The 20,175-nt window shown below is 43.9% G+C and overlaps 1 protein-coding gene across 2 annotated transcripts in view; it reads left to right on the forward strand.

Moving 5' to 3' along the window:
* LOC141769520 (plasma membrane calcium-transporting ATPase 1-like) overlaps positions 1–18,981 on the forward strand; it is a 112,826-nt gene extending 93,845 nt beyond the window's left edge. Inside the window, exons 16-23 of one of the 2 annotated variants that reach the window (XM_074638692.1) lie at positions 1,116–1,307; positions 3,094–3,307; positions 3,452–3,663; positions 4,523–4,630; positions 6,207–6,389; positions 10,581–10,670; positions 14,952–16,375; positions 16,504–18,981. In XM_074638692.1, the coding sequence (XP_074494793.1) occupies positions 1,116–1,307; positions 3,094–3,307; positions 3,452–3,663; positions 4,523–4,630; positions 6,207–6,389; positions 10,581–10,670; positions 14,952–15,194 (1,242 nt within the window). In that variant the 3' untranslated portion in view covers positions 15,195–16,375; positions 16,504–18,981. The remainder of the gene's footprint in view (positions 1–1,115; positions 1,308–3,093; positions 3,308–3,451; positions 3,664–4,522; positions 4,631–6,206; positions 6,390–10,580; positions 10,671–14,951; positions 16,376–16,503) is intronic. The other variant, XM_074638681.1, reaches the window with a different exon arrangement.
* Positions 18,982–20,175: the final 1,194 nt, after the last annotated feature.

Below are 20,175 nucleotides of genomic sequence, written 5' to 3' on the forward strand. Positions count from 1 at the left end.
ATCAGTCTGGCTTTATTATTGTATTTTTATTATTGTCAACAAATCACATTGAGAAGACCAAAACGTTGTGTTAGTCCATCTCTCAGTACATTCCTACTTGTCGTCTGTAACACTCAGCCCCAAGCTCACTGGTTTCCTCTGAAGATGTAAATCTTTAATAACAGCTCACAAAAATATAGTTTCATTTTAAAAGACTCAGTTATTTCCATGGACTCTATATACAGTAAGAAGTGTCACTGTGACGTCACCCATTGGTTTGTGGACTTCCGTTTTGAAGCCTCGAGTTCAGCGTTTTGGCTGTCGCCATCTTTTTTTTGCAACCAGAAGTGACACGAGAGGGTGGAGCTAAGTATAACCAAACGCTGAAGAAGACATTTTTAGGTTACCAAAATGTTAAAATGAATTTTCATGAACTGAAAACACACTGTGAAAGGGTTAAAGTTCTAATACAAAAACACGGACAACTCTCAGACCGAACAACACCATGGTAGCTACCTGTCAATCACAAAGTAGCTACGCCCTAAAGCATCCCCTGCTTTATGGTCTATTTGACTCTAAATGGGACCATAATTTACTTTATGAACATCATGCTGTATTGAAGAAGACTTGAAACTAGCGATTGAGACCATAAACTCATGTTTACAATGTTTACTGAGGTAATAAATCAAGTGAGAAGTAGGGTCATTTTCTCATAGACTTCTATACAATCTGACTTCTTTTTGCAACCAGAGGAGTCGCCCCCTGCTGGCTGTTAGAAATAATGCAAGTTTAAGGCACTTCAGCATTAGCTTCACTTTTCAGACCCGGAGGTCGCCCACTGGTAATTTATTAAAAAACAGCCGATCACTGTAATATTTAGCAACCGCTACTCAAAGAGGAGGAAATAGTGCATTTGTTGAGGACTATTTTCAACGGCGGATTAATCCATATGTAGTGCTCTAGCGAGTATTTGGGGCAACAGGACGATGTATGTTGATGTATGTTTTTAATAGTTTTTGGACAACAATGGAACTCTATGGCACAGAGGAAGAAGCTGCTAACTGGTTATTCTGAGTTTCCGTCTGAAATCAGAAACCAGGATCTGATCCCCCCCTCTTCATCATTCTTCTTGTCAGGGAATCGCCGGCACAGATGTGGCAAAGGAGGCGTCTGACATCATCCTGACCGACGACAACTTCACCAGCATCGTCAAGGCCGTCATGTGGGGAAGAAACGTCTACGACAGCATCTCCAAGTTCCTGCAGTTCCAGCTGACCGTCAACGTGGTGGCCGTGATCGTGGCGTTCACCGGCGCATGCATCACACAGGTAGGCTGAAGGCTGCTGCACACTTATAGACACATTTAAAGACAAAAAAGTCTCTGTACTAGAACAGGAAATTTACATTATTTGACCTTCCCGCTTATTGAAGTTTTAAATAATGGATGAGTTGTGAGCTCAGTCTGGCTTCCTACATTTGAGATGTTCTGTATAAAAGTTATATTTTCCTCCACAGCGTTAATGCTTTAATATCACCAGGATTAAATGTTCCATGTTCCTGCCATCAGTCAGCTGATTCAACCTGACTCAGGATGCACACGTTTGAATGGATCTCATTCACATTGAGAACAAATGAGGAGTTGTGTAACATGTTGGCTGCGCTCAGTATTTCTACCTTCTCTGTGGATTTTAATGATTGAACATGAACTAAAGCTTGTGGCTTGATGGTTATTCTGTAAATGTCTTTTTGATCAAATCTCCGCAGAAACAAGAAAAGGCGAGTCATTTTCAGATTTTTTGATGTGACCGTCAGAGCGCTGTGAGGAGGCGAGGCGGCCGTGTCACATTCTTTTTGTTTCATAATGTGCCTCTAATCAGGAAACTAAACTCCTGACACAATAAAAAAAGTAACTTGCGGCTGTGTATTAATTGAAAGGCTCACAGCTGGCAGGACAGATAACTAACTCGGCTACAGAGTAGAGAGCACAAAGTAGGCTAAGAAACAGCCTGAAACCATGGCAACACGTCACCATCATAATCCTATAATATAACAGGGGCTCAGCAGGTCTGTGGTCTCTGCGCTGTGTTGATACTCACTGATCATCCAGCGCTTGGTCTCTGTCTCTGTTAGGCCACTGACATGTTGGCACAGATCATTAAAAGATGGTAAACTGATTATATCTATATTCTGTATGTACATATACTGTATATATATATATATATGTATATATATATATAGATGCATATGGCATCAACAACGTCCATCAATACCAGTGGAAATTATGCTCTTGGATGGACCCAGCAGCCACAATATGCAGTAACATTGTGCTTCATTCAGCTCACATGTACTGTACAAACATGTCTTTGAATCTCTCTGTGTTGGCCTGGCCGAGGTCCAGGGGCTGCAGACACGTCGTCATGAGGTGACGCTCTCAAAGTGTGTTCGGACTGAATGTGAAGTGAATTTTAGAGGTGGCGAAATTTCATATAAAGTACGACCGCTGTTGAAGAACTGAGGTGAACTGAGGCGTTTGTGCAAGTTGAGAATTATTTAAAGAGCCAGTGTGTAACAACTAGGGGAATCTATTGGCAGAAATGGAATATAATATACAGTATAATAAGTGTCTTTTCTTTAGATAATAAGAATCTTTGTGGTTTCGTTAGCTTAGAATGAGCCAATTATATCGACATAGAGAGCGGGTCCCATCACCACGGAGTCTGCAATGTTGCTCCGCCATGTTTCTACAGTAGCCCAGAACGGACAAACCAAACACTGGCTCTAGAGATTGGCTGGCTCCATTCGCGTTTTCACTTCAGCCACTGTAGTTCTCGTACACGCTCGGCACATGGAAGAAGTTTCATTTGATCGCAATATACAATCTCACCACTAGATGGCATCAATTCCAACACACTGCTCCTTTAATTTACGAAGAAAAATGTGCACATATCCCAAAGCTGTATTACTCAAAATGTGCAGAGATAGAGACGTGTTATTGGTTGTTGCTTATATTTTCCTATTGTCTGCTTGATCGCTCAGATTTCCGCTCCTTCCTGTAAATTAAACACCTGACCTCTCCTCCTCCTCCTCTTCCTCTTCCTCCTCTTCCTCCTGCAGGACTCCCCTCTGAAAGCCGTCCAGATGCTCTGGGTCAACCTCATCATGGACACCCTGGCGTCCCTCGCTCTGGCCACCGAGCCGCCCACCGAGTCTCTGCTGCTACGTAGACCGTATGGCCGCAACAAGCCTCTCATCTCCAGGACCATGATGAAGAACATCCTGGGTCACGCTGTGTACCAGCTCGTCATCATCTTCACCCTGCTCTTCGCTGGTGAGTTCAACGCAACTAACAACATTCAAAGGGAGAAATCCAGCTGGAGAAACCAGACGAGTAACCTCAGTTTGTTCTGTATTCAAATCCATTTTAGAGGAATTTTGTGGATATTAAGATTTTTATTATTTGTTTGTTTCCCAGGCGAGACCATTTTCGACATCGATAGCGGACGCAACACTCCCCTGCACTCACCGCCAACGGAGCACTACACCATCGTGTTCAACGTGTTCGTCATGATGCAGCTCTTCAACGAAATCAACGCCAGGAAGATCCACGGAGAGAGGAACGTGTTCGAGGGCATCTACAGGAACCCCATCTTCTGCAGCGTCGTGCTGGGGACCTTCGTCCTGCAGGTAACTCCATCATCATCATCATCATCATCATCATCATCATCATCATCATGACCACATACATCATCATCTAATGCCATGATTTCCAACCTTTTTCTTTTATAGATGCATAGATTCAAATTAAAATGTAAAAATGATAAAATGAGATCATTGATATACAGTAAAGGGAGGGAGGAAGGGGGTCACTTGTATTTAATGAAGTAAACTGATCACGAGATAAGATGTCTGTTTTACAAGTTGTAAAAACTAAGTAAGTAAGTTATAGCAAGTTTTGCCAGGCTGATATTAGTCCATAATTGCCTGGCTGAAGTTAGTTTGACAATCAACAAGGATTTTCTTGGCTTTTTACCTCTACATTTGGTGCAGAGAGTTTTGGCACAAACTTCTCCACAAGCCCTTTGGTTCCTATTGAAGACATACATCTTAAAAAACAGCTCATAAATATATAGGTTCATTTAAAAAGAATGCTCAGTAATTTCCTAAAACAGCTGGTTTCTGTAGATTTTAAGAATCGTCACTCAAACAGAAGGAAATAGAGCATTTGTTGGGGACTATTTTCAGCGGTGGATTAATCCACATTTGGTGTTCTAGTGAGTATCTGTGGCAGCAGGACGGTGTATGTGGGATTGAGTCAAAATAAACTACAGAGTGTGTGTTCATGGTGATGAATCAATGGAGCTCTATGGCACAGAGGAAGAAGATATATCAGGCTTTGGATACACAAATAATACTGGATTAATTCATTGTTAGTCTGGGTCTAAACATGGGATTTGTTTTCAATAAGACAAATATAGAGAACTAATCCTTTAAGACTGATCCTGCACTCAGCTAACACGTCCCGTATGTTTCTCTTCTTCCTCAGATCGTCATCATTCAGTTCGGAGGGAAGCCGTTCTCCTGCACGGCTCTGACCATCGACCAGTGGCTGTGGTGTGTGTTTATCGGTGTGGGAGAGCTGCTGTGGGGACAGGTGAGACCAGAATCAGAACCACAGGTGTTTAGTCCGGCATCAGAGCCGAATGTGAAAAATCAGCTTGAGCTCTGACAATAAACAACATGTACTGAGGAGGAGATGAAGAGGTGGATACATGAGGTCTGTGGCAGCAAACTGTTGCCTGTCACACTTGCGCTGCTGCAGCGTTGCCATCACGACCATCGCCATGGTAATGAGCGCAGCACATGAAAGCAGCGCGACTCCTGTTTACGAGCACCCAGGGAAAACAAACCCAGCGTGTCAGTCCCTCTGTGGATACACACAAACACACCATCAAATGCATGATCCTGTTAACATGTACACACACACACACACACACGCCGGCTTAGAAAGCATACATTACATAGAAAAAAAAAGTTCAGTCACAAGAAGCCTGGTGGGTTCAGTTGGAGGGCAGAGACTGACAACAGAGAGACAGAAAGATGCTGACAGAAACAAACTGATCTGAGGTCTGTGATTTATTTTAGAGGTATTTTGTTTCTAGCAGAGAGAGAAGGAGACAGAAATCTAAAAAGCTGATGTGCAGCTGGAGCAGGAGGCTGGGTGTGTCTCTCTCCTCTTCTTTTTAATTGAACTATGAACAAACAACAATACAGGTAATACATTATGATGTACAGTAAAGTCAATACACCACTACATCACATGTCTATTTGATTAATAATAAGATATGATATGTAAATATAATAATAGGAATGGAAATAAATGAACAAAACAGGGTTAAATATAATCTTGTCCTTTTTGTTTTGAGGTCTGTTAAAAACAAGCTTCAGTTCAGCTTTAAGGAACGATCGCTTGTTGATAAAGAATTTTGCAAGTAATATGTATAAATGACCAAAAAAGGATTTGATCTGATTTTAATTGTAAAAAATAAATGAGCTTTCATGGTTTTTTATCACAAATCTAAGTTATCAAACTTCGCCTGAAATTCATGAAAAACTTCCTTCATGATGTTGATCATCACCGCTTTTAAAGGGGCACTCCAGTGATTTAACATTGCACTTCTATAAAGAGACTTTATTAGGGCTGTATAGGGCTGGAATAGTTCCAAATTAATTTATAACGTTGACGTACGACTTCTAAATCAACATTCGAATGCTGCACAGCAGTATATCCATTCTGGATAAACAGGAAGGCAATCCAGGCACTCCAAAATATCAAAAAAGTAGCGACAAGGATGAGAATATATTAAAAAGCCTTTATTGTAGTGGCTAAATAATTTAAAAAGCCAACATGTTTCGACAACTTTAGGTCTTTGTCAGGGCTTACAAACAAACAGAGAAGGCGGACCCGACACGTTTTGCCTTACGACTGAACACATAATGCAACTAGACAGCATCTTTTTGTGAAACCCCTGCCTGGTAAACACCCACGTCTTTCAAACTTCACTCCTCCAGTTTGTCACGCAGGCTTTTTATTATAAATGATCATCCCCAAGCCCCACAACTTTTTTCACAGGCTGCGTAGAATGATCCATGACCAGTAAACTGACCTTATGTGTAACATCAGCAGAGGGATTTAACAAAAAACAATGTTTTGATTATTTTAATCTCAGCTGGTCTCTGCAATCCCCACCCACCACCTGAAGTTCCTGAAGGAGGCGGGTCACGGCACCAAGAAGGAGGAGATCCACGAGGAGGACCTGACGGAGGGCGCCGATGAGATCGACCACGCCGAGATGGAGCTGAGGAGAGGCCAGATCCTCTGGTTCAGAGGTCTGAACCGCATCCAGACGCAGGTATGACCGCGGCGCTATGACTCCCAGCACACCCCCAAGTCTAACTTAACTTCTCGTTTTAAGCTTTTTCTGATATCCAGTATCCGGTTTGTTTTTTTTAATTTTTTTTGGACTAAAAATGCAGAAACGGGTAAACATATTGAAGGCACAAAAATATATATATTTTAGTAATTATTACGACCTGAAAAAGTAGCAGATTTAATGTTTTTTATCTTGGATACTATCAACGGTCATGTTCAAGAAAAACTCATGAGGTCAAAGTTATAACAAAATATCCTGCTTGGATTGTAATCTTCACACATAATTCAGGGGTCAGACTACAGGATTTCAGCCCGATGATGGTCCGACCCAACAGACACCGGGATCGGGAATATCAAAGCACTACATCCTTCAGCACACTAGAATCTCTGTGGTTTAGGTGTTCATGTTGAGAGATGTCCTCATTCACCACCAAACAAACTGTATTTGGCAGGTGCTAATTTCATTCCCTGATATACCACGGTATAGCTTGATACCGGTATACAGTTACAACCCTACGTGACATACACATTTTTTGGGTGTTGTTCACCTTGTATATCTGCTGCTCACATCTGTCTCTGAAATGAAGCCGATAAACTCTTTCATCATATTTAAAATCCAGTTCAGATGAGCTTACTGGTTATTTGTGTCTCTGACTGGAGCTTCATGTTGAAACCGTCCTCAACATTCAACATGTTCAGCCACGTGTTTGTGGTAAATTAAAACCAGGGCTGCATCCCTCTTTTTAGTCGACTAACCGGTCGTTTTGGTCTCAGTCGACTAAAATTTCTTTATTCGATTAGTCGTTTTTTATGCTTTTTTCATGCTGAATGACTCATTTCCAAGAAAGTTATGAGCATATCTCTGGAAAACACATTAACGTGGTGATTTTGTGTGATTCTTTTCAGTTTTACAGATAGGTCGATTAAATCAGCTCGACAAAATCCAATGAATGTTAGTCGACTAAGAATTTCTTTGGTCGAAGACAGCTCTAATTAAAACACAGTGGAGGTTAAACTGGAGATATTTAACACACACACACACACACACACTGCAATTGTTGTCCTGTTAATTTCACACTCTGCTGCAGAGCTTCAGTACAGAAATTAAAGGCGACATGCAGCGTGGGACAAAAAGCTCTTTGGATATTTTTATTCTTCAGTCTGTCGGTGTTGGAGGTAAACAGCAGCACCTTCACAGCGCCGTCCTCCCCTGTGACTCATCTCGCAGTCTGGGACTCTGCTGTGTGTGTGTGTGTGTGTGTGTGTGTGTGTGTGTGTGTGTGTGTGTGTGTGTGTGTGTGTGTGCGTGCGTGCGTGTTCTCCTCCTCCTACAGGATACATAATCTACACTCACTGAGCATTAGCATGTCCACAGGCAGTCCCATTCGGTCCCTATGGGGTTCATTAGCCTCGACGCTAACACCCACCTACAGTACAGTAACAGCAGCCAACGCTCTGCTCACACACACACACAGTCAGAGAGGTCAGGTGCTTTCCTCTCAGCAGTGGACGAACTTGTACTTACTGTGGCCGCAGGATAAACACATCTGAATTAATAATAACTGATATATCTTCTTCTGCTTTGTCCTCTTGAGTTTTTCTGTTTGACTCTGAAAAGACTCAAACTAACAGACTTTTTTCTGGCGTCTTTATATTGTTCCAGATGTTTTCCTTTCCAGATGCAACCATACAACGGTTTCTTAACAGTAACATCATCTGGCTGCAACAATCATATTTACTTTCTATGCAAAGTGGCTTTAATCTTTATCTATAATAACAGTCAAATCACCTGAATCTGCAGCTCTCCTCTGCTTTTTATAGTCTCAACTGATTGTATATCTGTCCGGCCCTCAACTCTGCTGTTTTGGTTCACTCTCACCGCTCTCATAGAATCGTTTTCGGCCACAGCGGGCAGCTACAGCAGACTGCTAGCGGCTAGCGACCTGACGCCTGTCATTCAAAGCGGCCTCGCCCTCAATTATGCCTAACTTTAAAGGTGCTAAATTCGAGATTGGCATTTGCATTGACTCTGCACAGCTCTCAACATGGCAGTAGCTGAGTCAGCGGCTCATAGCTAACAGCGCTTACAGTGAAAGCAAAGGGCAACAGTGCTGACAAAGCTAAAAGTGTTAACGTGAGTGGGGAACAGGAGGGTGGGAGCTATGCTAATATAATTTAAATGAGTGAGTTATATAAAAATTCACCCGCCGTACAGTTGTTGTGAATGGGGAAATTAGCTATAGAGACCAAAACCGTTTTGTGTACCAACAAACATGTTTATTTCTGCCACAAAACTGCGTTTTAACATGGAGGTCTATGGGGATTGACTCCCTTTTGGAGCCAGCCTCAAGTGGCCATTTGAGGAACTGCAATTTTTGGCACTTCCGTGTGGCTACATATCTCAGCACCGGAGGTTGCCACCTGGTAAAAACCTGCTGTACGCTACCTGCTCAGCAACAAACAGCAGACAGACACAGTTAGAGACTAGCTGGTGAACATAGTGGAGCATTTAGCAGTTAAAGAGACAGATATTTCCGTCAGGAGTTGGTAGAGACCAAAAACAGAGCTAAAAGAGAATATTGGACTTACATTCATCAGGTGGACACAAAAACACAACTATGTTGCTCCTGCTGGATGTGGAGAAAAGCAGCTGTTGGTCATAAAGTTTGCCATATCAACGTAAAAGATGATGATATGTTAATGTTAAATTCACAACTTGTTTTCACGGCCCCCAAGTGGCCCCGAAAAAACCAATTCAGAATCAGAATGAAATCAAATATTTGTTCATATTTCTTATATTCTCATTTTATTATTTTTATATTTCTTTACATATATTGTGTTTATATTGTAGCATTATGTACATAATGTAGATGTTACATACTCCTTTATTTCTATCTTCTTACATTTCTTTATGTTTATACAAGAGCAACTCTAATTTCCCTCCGGGGATCAATAAAGTATTTCTGATTCTGATTATTCACAACTTGTTTTCGCTTCCCCCAAGTGACCAAGTAAAAGCATCAGTTTAAAGCTCATTCTTGACCTTGAAACAGTAGTTTAGAAAACAACATTTGTAGTCCTGCGAGCGCTCTGAAAAAATGGAAATTGAAGTATCTACAATTCAATGACACCTTTGCAACTCCACCTGCTGATTAAAGTCATGTGCCATGATCAGAAGCTGCTAAATGGACAGGCTGGTGCAGGCATGGAGGTGGAAACACTGATTCTGATTAGCGGTGTGTCAGAAAATAACCTTCACCTGACCTCCGCGAATCCGCAGGGCGTCGTGAAAGAAGGAAGTGATGCGAGGAGAAACAGAAATAAAGCTCTCCTGTCTCTCCGCCATCAGACACGCTGTAGAGAAAAGAGGAAGCTCTCTCTTTTCTCTTCATGTCTGTGTATCTGTAATATCAGTCTGTCATCCTCCTGGGATGGGAGGATGGGAGGATGAGGGGATGGAGGGGGAGGCAACGAAAGGCTGCAAGCTAATTAGGTTCTTATCTCTCCACGCTCCTCTTCCTGTCCTCCTCCTCTCTAATCCTGGTGGGCAGCGTTATGCCGCTCAACGCCTCGACAGTCAAACACAGTGGGGGAATAATTGGTACAAGCAGCACCTCGCTGCCGAAACTTTATCAGTCACTCCGAGTGACACATTTTCTCCTCTTTCTCTACTCATTCTCCTCTCAAAGTGCTTTCAGTCCGATTCAAAAGCCCTTTATTCACTGTTGCGTTCCTTCCTTCATCCCTCCGTTCTATCAGAGCCTCTTCTGGGTTTTCACATTTTGTCTTTCACTGAAATCACAGCTTTCTCTGTCTTTATACCTTTTCCTCTCAAAGTTTCCTCCTCACTCCTGATCTCTCCCTCGTCCACTTCATCTTGTCTTTGTCTCATGCTCTTCTGTGTCTATCAACTTAATGAGAATGTCTTTCCGCTGCAGAACAGATCGCTATACTGTTAGGTTAGGACTTCCTCTTCTGTCTGAGCTCCCCTGTAGACATGAAATATTATAACTGACCTTCAAAACCCAAAACTGTCAAACTGTCTAGCCTCTTAAAAAAAACCCTCTGTAACCTTTCGACAAGTCTTTTCTTCCTTCCTGTTTCCTCTGTCCTTTCCCCTGGCTCTGTCTCTCTGCTATCTAACGGTGTGTTGTGGCTGTCCTTCCTTCAGATGGATGTGGTCTATACCTTCCAGACGGGCCAGGCGGCGGTGCCCGGCGCCCTGCGCCGCCAGCCGTCCGTCGTCAGCCAGCACAATGACGCCACTGCCGCCAAAACTCTCTCTAGCCCCACCCACGTAGGGCTTAGCTCCTCCTCCTCTCTCACCAACTCGGCCGGGGCTCCGCCCCCTGCTGCTGCTGCTTCCTCCTCCACTGCAGGCAGTGAGTCGGTGCTGGGAGGCCAGCTAACACCACGCTTCACCCGGCTGGACTCTCTTCTTCTTTTCTCTGTTTGAGCTGCATGAACGCTGCATGACTCGCCCACACTAAAACACTGTTTCTGTCATCAGCTGCTGTCTGCACATCCTCAACTAATCTCAAATATCTGATTATCTTAACTTTTATTATCAATAACTAACTCATAAAACACGATGTGACTGATTGGTTGATTAGAGTAAACATTTTAACAGGTAAAAGGAAGTGTAGTTGGCATGTGACAGCCGCCGTAGCTGAACGGAAAATCAAAAAGAGGTCAAGCTGGTTGTTCTGTACTAACTGTCACCTACAGTTTGACTTCGGGAACGACTGAAACAACCACTGAGCAGTAAAGCCGGCATCCAATTAGAATTAGTGATTCATTATTCTATAGTTTTGGTTTAGGACCGTATTTCTATACTGGGAACCAAGCCGAGCTGGCTGACAATATTTAAAACTGAACCCCTGACAAAATAGCAACAAATATGACGCTAATTTGTATTTAAAAATAGCCCACTGACAAAGCTAAAACTGATCTCAGAATCCGCTAAATTGCATTACAGTATTACACGACTTTGTTGAATACTGGATTCTGATTGGTCAATCACGGCGTTCTACGGTCTGTTATTTCTTTATAGCAGACCATTGCTATGTATAATAGACCGTTGCTATGTATAACAGACCGTTGCTATGTGTAACAGACCGTTGCTATGTGTAACAGACCGTTGCTATGTATAACAGACCGTTGCTATGGGCACAGTTCTGATGTAGGACTCCGGAGGACTATTTTTGTGTCAAATTATTATTATATTATTCTTAAGTAAGTTGCCATGTAATAAGCGGGACAATGTGAAGCTAGCGGGTCATTGTTGTGAAATAAACCCCTTCAGGGCGGTGCGAGATTCTGTCTGGGTTTATTTCACAACAATGACCGGCTCGCTGTACGTTATCCCTTACTTGTCAGAATCAGAATCTGGTTTATTGCCAAGTAGATTTTCACATACAAGTAATTTGCGTTGGTGTATCGGTGCATAGACAAGAAACATAAATATACAGAAGAGCTCGGCAGGAATGTGCCAAAATATATTCTGGGGGATGTACAAAGCTTCAGAGCATTAAGAATAAACAGAATATGCAACATAGTCAATAAAAGAAGAGTCCATTGAGTACAACTGCTACACAATAAAAGCCTCCCAAAAGGTTTTCCAGTGGAGAGCTTTTAATGTGAAGCAGCAACAGCAAGAAATTCCCAGTTTGCATCCACAGTAATTAAAACAGAACATAGAAACAGCTGTAGGAAAGCAATAATGAAGCAGTAATAAGACCCCAAGAGATTCAGCTTGAAGATACTAAAGTAGTGAGAGCTGTATATGGAGAGATATTTAAAGGAATAGTTCCACATTTTTGGGGAAAACACTTTCTGTGTGAGAGATGAGAAGAGGGAAATCAATTTTGCATCTGTGCGTTAAGTGAGTCAGGACGTGGTCACCAATTAACATGTTGAATAAAACCAGGGAAGTCAGAGAGCACTGAGAGACGTATTAACACATCGTTGGTTTTTGGTCTTTTCATGGGATTTCTTAACAATAAGAAAAATCTAACTAAGCTTTATTCAGCTTTATTCTTAACCTCAAAACCATCTAAAAGCTCTAACAGGGAACTTGCAGACAACCTGATCACCTGACCTGTGTTTCCATCTCTTAAATCCCCACTGTGTTTCCTACGTCACCTTCCTCTGCTGCAGCTTTTTCTCTCCATCTTAATCTCCTTCTCCTCGTTTTTTAATCACCTTTCATCACTTCCCTCTCGGCCTGCTGCCTCTCCTCCTCCTCCTGCATGTTGTGGAGATTTAAACTCTTGAACATGCGTCTATTAACCCTGATGTGACTTGCTGCCTGAACAGTTTGTTGGCCGACGAGAAGAGGAAGAAGCTGTGAATCGTTCTGATTCGTGACAGAGAGAGAAAAAAACCCTGCTCTATTTTCTTTGTTGTTTGGTTTTTTTCTTCTTCTTCTTCTTCTTCTCCGAGGCGACAGCCTGGGCACCAAGATAATTTTATGGGTTAATCCTGAGCAGGGTTAAATCTGTCAGGCTCAGCAAGTCTCTCATGGTTTAACAGCCAAGAGCTTTTTAACTTGTGTGTGTGATGGTGTGTGTGATGGTGTGTGTGTGTGTGTATGATGGTTGCATGTATGCTCTAAGCTGCAGTGCTCAGCCTGCAGCTCTCCTGCGGTTCAGTAATAGAGAGCTTTGAACTGCAGGGTTATTAATTATGATGAAGAGTGTCTGCTGGTGCGTATAAATCAGTGTGATCAGCTGCAGCCTCTGTGGATTCATGACAGAGGAAACGACTTAAGGCAGAGAGAAGAGAGCGGCTAGAGGACAAAATGATTCTGGCTCTGAATGTGATTATAAATACTTAACAGTGTGCATATGTTTGTTGTTTTTCCCAAGTGTGTGCGTGTGTGTTGTTTACTGGGGCCGGGTATCGTTTGAAAGTTTTCTGTACTAGTGACACCATCCAGGCTAAATCCCTAGATGCCAAAGCGGGGCTCAGACCCCCAAAAGTCACAGGTTCTTGCATGTCAACTGGTTTTTGGTATTTATACATACTTATTAATGCATCCAAATTTGATTAACGTGCACTGAAATTGCACACTGAATTATATATTGTACAGTAGTATACAGTTTTGCGCCACCTTGCACGGCAGCTGGATTCTCGCGATGTCATGTTTACTGCATGTTCACTGCATTTGGGAGGACCTGGCTCAACAGCCACATTGTGAGGACTCCTTACCCCTCTGAGGACAGAAGAGTCCGTCCCTCACAGACGGAACTTTTATTTTGGGTTGGATCAGGTTCAGGAAACGTGTCCAGATAATAAAGGGCTAAAGGATGTGGACATCCTGTCCATCCTGTTTTAGGTCTGGGTGTGTATTTCCTGGTTTGGGTCCCTTATTTCCTATGAAGATAAATCTTAATTCTCCAGCAAACAGTTTGGGGAAGACCTTTTCCTGTTTCAACATGACAATGTCCCCCGTGCACAAAGCCAGCTCTTTAAAGAAATTGTTTTCCCAATTTGGTGTGGAAGAACTTGACTGGTCTGCGCAGAGCCCCGACCTCAACCCCATCCAGCACCTTTGGGTTGGACTGGAACGCCGACTGGACCTCACTAATGTTCCTGTGGCTGAATGGGAGCAAATCCCTGCAGCCAGACGAGAGGACGCTGTTATAGCAGCAGATTAAGGTTTTGGAAAAAATGTGTCTGACTTCGACTTTATCTGCGTTGAATTTAAATATTTGGGGATATAAAAGTCAGTCAGTGTGTCCGACTGTGTGTGTGTATGTGTGTGTGTGTGTGTGTGCGCGCGTGGGTGCACGTGCATGCGTGTGTGGGTGTGTGCGTGGTTGCACGTGCATGCATGTGTGTGTGTGTGTTTGTGTGTGCTTGTACAACTATCTTGGTGAGGTCCAATTTGAGTTTTTAGATCTTCAGAGTGAAGACATTTTTGGTAAGTGAGGACATTTTGACCAGCCCTTACCTTCGGACCTGTTCAAAGGCCTGTTTGAAGGTTCAGGTTATAATTAGGTTTAGGTTAGGGTAAGGGTTGGGTCAGGGATTTAGTTGTGATGGTTAAGGTTAGGGTAAGGGGCTAAGGAATGCATTATGTCAATGATTGTCCTCACAAAGATAGAAGTATACGGCTGTGTGTGTGTGTGTGTGTGTGTGTGTGTGTGTGTGTGTGTGTGTGTGTGTGTTTGGTAGCCGTTGTGATTTGATGCCCCTCCACTTTCAGCCGCCTGTTGGTGGATTTTTCTTGAAGCTTGTGTTCCTGCACTCAGCTGCCTCCAACATCGTGTTGACCTTTTATTTTTTATTATTTTGTGTCGATGTTTTGTAGAATTTCGTTTTTAGTTCTGCCACCGTGTTCTCGTCCAGCCAACCTCCGTTTCACTTGTTAACGTTGTGTTTTTGTGGTTTTGCACCCCCCTACCCAGATTCAGACGCACGACCACCATGTATCCCATCAGCCCCCGCTGCCTGTTTGACATCACGCTTTGATCTGAACGGCCTGTAGCTGTTGATGCGCTCGTCCTCTGACGTCCCTTTTCTTTCTTTGTTCCAGATTAAGGTGGTGAACGCGTTCCGTAGCTCCCTGCGGCTGGAGAGCCCAGAGTCCCGTAGCTCCATCCACAGCTTCATGGCCCATCCTGAGTTCGTCCCCCAATCCGAGGAGGAGGCTCGCAAACCCATCATCGAGGAGACCGGAGACGAGATCGACCCCCTCCCCAGCGCCTCCTCCTCTGGGGCGGGGGGAGGAGGAGAGCCGCCCGGCGCCTTCCCCCACAGCTGCGAGTCATCCATCTGAGCTCCTCCCTCCTCGTCCTCCTCCCTCCTCTTTATCAACATCATCTGTCATCCCACCAACCGAACTGTCGCACTGAGGAGGGAAGTCACTCTGCATCCCGTCATCCTGCACACACACATGCTTCACATCGTCATCCCCCCCCTCAGTCATTCCTGCCACATTGTGTTTCTCATACTGACTGTGGCGTCGTTCTGCCTGTAAGTTTGTCCCTCCACCACCACCACACATGTATCAGAGGGTGGAGTCCAGAGTCTCCACTGCAGAAGGCCTGTCTTTGTCCATTCATGTATATTTTTTACTTGATGATCCTTTTTGAAAAGCTTTTAAACTATGTTGGGTTCGATCTTTGCGGGACTCGCAGCAGCATGTCGTGTTCTGTACTCGCTTCATTCCTGCGCAACGCTCTCAAAAACAGCACAGAACTTTTCAAAGAGTGCAGTGATTCTCATGTACATAACGCTTTCCGCTCCTCCACACAGCTAACAGCCGGGTTTGGTGATCAGAAGATTTTTAGGCAAATGCAAAAATTTAACCTTTTCTGTTTTTATTTTTGTTTTTAAAACCTCTAACGAATGTTAATTGATGGTTGATTCAAATGCCTGAGAATGTCTTGTGAGTGTGACACTACAGTCTTCAAGGTTCAACTGTTAAAAACAAATGTTCTTCCCTTTATCTTGTCTGTATGTGTTTGGTTTTTCTTTAATCAGCTGTGTTGCATGTGGAACGACAGAATGTTTGCTACCCAAAAATATCTAACGTGGCGGCGTCCAGAGAGGGCTCGCTCTCTGCTCAGTGGGGGTCCGACCTCATCTCATCCAGACAGGGTCCTGGTTCTCTCTGCCCCTCCCCCCCAGTACGTCCACAGTGTCGATAGGAAACAAGAGTGTGGTTCATATTCCCGCTCTAGTAGGATGCATGTTATGTTTCATACGTGTTGAGTCGCATGATAACTTAGGAATGAATATTTGGGATTCTGTTTAGACGACCATATCTGTGTTAGTCCGCATCGGCTTCTGTTCAGAGCAACTTTAACTTCCTGTCTCTAGGACTGAACTTCCTGTTACCACAACAGGACAAAAACAGACTCATCAATACTCACAAAAGCTGGGATTTTAGTCCCGGGAACTACTTTTGAAGGAACTAAAAGGTTCCTTCAGCCCACTGTTTTCTGCGTTTCCACCGTGGTCTAAAGACCTGTGAATATTAGACAACATGGATACTAGAGTACTTCCTTGTTTCCTTCCTTGAGTGTTTCACCAATCGACAGTCATCCCTGCACACTTCACCCCGGAAGTTCCATTACTTTCAGAAAGTGCTACCCTCCGACCAGGGCTTTTTTTGGGGTGTTAAAAGGCCCCCTAAAACGTCCTAAGTACTTAGACCCTGGTCCCTGCAGTCAATGAGTTCCTCAAAAGGTTCTTAGCTCTGGGGAAAGTTCCTGTGGTGGAAACGGGGCTATAGAGGAAACTGCGGCAGGGCAGTTCTGTACTACAGTGGGTGTCTCAATAATCTGCGTACAGTCTTAAATTTCGTGGTTCCTTGTGAACGGGACTCACCCATGCATACCCGTGCAGGGTTGCAAGGGGCTCGAGCGAAAGTGGAATACAACCAGAAAGGATGCAGCCTTACACGAAACCTGAAATCTTTCAGCTGCCGCTCCACTCGTCGCCTGGTTGGGACCAGCCCAATCCAGTCCTCTTCTCGTTTTAACAACCCTACACTGAGCTCGTCGTTGGTTGAACAAATAGACAGAAACTAAACCAGAATACTTCAGAGAGGAGGAATATCATTCATCATTCATGGTCTCAAACGCCCAACTTTTCTTGCATTCTTATCTACTTCCTCCTCCCCCCATCCGACAGGCTCATGTTAGATAAGACCCGCCCGCTTGAAATATGACGACCAATTAAAAATGACAACCTGTGACCGTGTCACTGTGAGGCGACCCCCGCTAAACACTGCCCCACTGTGCCGTCCTCGTAGATGACAACGTTTATGTCACGTGGACCTTCACAGCTATCCGGAAGGTGACAAACTCCAGATTGAACACTACTGCCACAGGATGACGAGTATTCATCCCTTTGTCTCTTCAAAATAAACGTCCTCCTAGACAAAATCCTAGAGTTCTGTCCATTTGCCGCTGCTTATTTAGATCTGGGTTGCAGTTGCTTGAGATTAAGCAAGGTAGCCTCAGGTTACCTTGTCTTCTTCCCAGACACATCTTGAAGCTCTTCCTGCAGTGTGTTCTGGGTCGGCCAGAGGCTTCCTCCCAGTTGGACGTGTCCAGTATAGCCAACAGGGAGGCGTCCTGATCAGATGGTAAACCACCTCAACTGACTCCTGTCAGCCTGAGCTCATGACCACAGATGATAAGGGTTTGAACGTAGATCGACTGATAGATCGAGACTCTCAGTTCGCAGAGCGCCCAGAGAGGAACGACTCCAGTATCGATGAGTCTGTTTTGGGTCACAGGAAGTACAGGAAGTTCAGTTCTCAACAGACAGGAAGTTGATGGATCTCTGAACAGGGTCTGGACTGTCTGTCTGTGTTTAAGACAAATCTTAGTACCAGTTCTGTTCCCTCGTTTGTCAGATTGTAGGAACAGAAACTAAATCAGCTCTCAGTGACATCACACGGCCGGCAGCAGAGAAGGTGTTGGATCATCATCATCCCTCTCCGCTGTGCTGTGTTTAATTGACAGGCGTCAGCGTGACGGCCACGCTGAGGTTTATGGGAGACTGATGATGTCACCAGTCATCCCGTAGAGTTAAATCCACTGTGTGTCCCCGCTGCCGCTCAGTACTTCCTGCCCGCCGTTGTCCGCAGATTACTGTCTTAAAAGAAGAAGGAATCATCTTCCAATCAGAAGCAGCGATGCGTGTAATCCCCTCTTAGTCTGACTAGCAGCCATCAACCTATGTGCTACTACTGCCATATTTCCAACTTTTTGTCATGACTAGGTTCTTCCTCTCCCCTCTGATGAGCTTTTTCTATGTAACTCAGAGCCATATTTTATAGGTTGTCTGTATTGTTTTTTATCTCATTGTTATCGAGGTTTCCTTTTGGACTTTCTCACCCCCGACCCCTCGACCCACCTAACCCTCCCCCCCTCCCGGCCCTTTACTCCAAACCCGACCAAAAAGCAAGGAGAAAATCTTCAGTCGTCACTGCCGAACCAAGTTTAAAGGACCTCTACAATGTTTACATGAAAAGCAAGTGGGTGGCAGTTCGCCTGCGCTTCTCTCATCCGACCACTTCCCTTTCATTCCCTTGCTTTCCTGAATCTTAGAGTTACTATTTAACTAAATGGGGAATCTTTCTTGCATGGTTTTCATATAAAATTCAATGTTTTGCTCATTTTTTACAATTCTTCTGTATTTTTATATTAAGTACTTTTTAATATTTTGGAGATATATGAATATATATGTATAGGCTGAAGAGTTTGGTGACAGTACAGTACATGAATGAGATGAATCTAACGTGGACTCTGTCTTTTTACAGCTCTCTGAATATTTATGCCACGTGTGTCGTCTTGGTCACCTGATGTTAGGGCTCAGAAACCTGCAGTGACTTGTTTACTTCCTGTCGGCCGTTCAATTGGAATCTCAACAATCTAGTCTCATCAGCCCCCTTTTACATGAGTATATTCACTTTATCTACGATGTTGTGACACACTACACGCTATGTGATTTCGCAGTTATCCAACTCCATTAGAGTTCAGCCAAAGCAACGTGAATACAGCTAACTGTATCAAACATTAAATGGGAGTGTATAATTATTTATCCAACCTCTGGGTTTCTTTGTTTCTGTACTCTGAAGCTACTACGACTGATTTATTTGAATGAGTGGACTGATGCTGTTTTCCAACTGACTGGTTTCGGAGCTGACGACTTTATAAAGAGGATCACAGCTGTGTCCCGCTTCAGGCCCCGCCTTTGTTGAAATGGGCCATGGTCTGTGAAGGCGTGTCTTGTCTTGTCCAAAACGAACTCCGACCCCCTCAGACAGACCAAAACCTTAAGTAACCTGAGGACCAAAGCAGATGCGGCCCAAATCATGAAACAAACCAATGAGTTGCTTTGAGCCCATCAGCCTTGAGATCTTCACAGTGAAAACCTACCCGAATCCAACATGCATAAACTTTTTTTTTTTTTTTTAAGAGGCCTTGGTCCTGTTTCCCAAAAGTATCTTTGGGCTCAGATGATCTTAATCCCATGGGCTATGATCCAAAAGGGACTCAGTTAGACCCAGTCCAAATTGGTCTGACACCTAGGTCAATACAGGACCCTACACGACCCAATTAGATCCACCTTAACATGGGCCTTGGGCCGACTTGGGTCTTGGGTCGAGTCTCGGTTGCTAGAAAACTAACCCTTTCTCACTCCCAACTCGTCAAACACCGCCGTTTGCATCGGAACCGACACAAGGAGGCACCCTTTAGCAACAGTATGTGACGCACCGGGCTTTTAACTAACTCTAAACCCAGCCGCGGCGTTATTTGACGATCGGAGCAAGTGACGTAATATTCATAGTGTCAGAGTCAATGCAAGGCGAGCGGGAGGGGCGGTAGATGGGTCAAACAAACACAAGACTTTCCACCAGGAGACCGGTGTTCGTATCCCGTGTGAATCTAAAAGTAGTTGACTTATTTTGTCACATCAGTCTTTAGTCACGTGACTCGTCGGTATTGTCAGTCCTGTGAGTTACGTGAATCGCTAGTCAGTGAAGTTTTTGTCAACCACGACCGTTTCCTAACCCTGACTAAGTGGTTGTGTTGACTAAACTTAAGTTTCTGTGAAAACGGAACTTTTTTGAAAGGACGCATACAACGAGCATATATTGACACGTCGTACCTGTTCTGTCCAAAAGTAACGCAAGAGGGGTACCCCGTTCGTCGGTCTCCGATGCCGAGGAGCACTGACCAAGCGGCGGTAGTGGACGAGTTGGGAGTGAGAATGTGTTGTAGAAACCGATCGGACCC

Source organism: Sebastes fasciatus, chromosome 1 (assembly GCF_043250625.1).
Source record: "Sebastes fasciatus isolate fSebFas1 chromosome 1, fSebFas1.pri, whole genome shotgun sequence".
NCBI lineage: Eukaryota > Metazoa > Chordata > Actinopteri > Perciformes > Sebastidae > Sebastes > Sebastes fasciatus.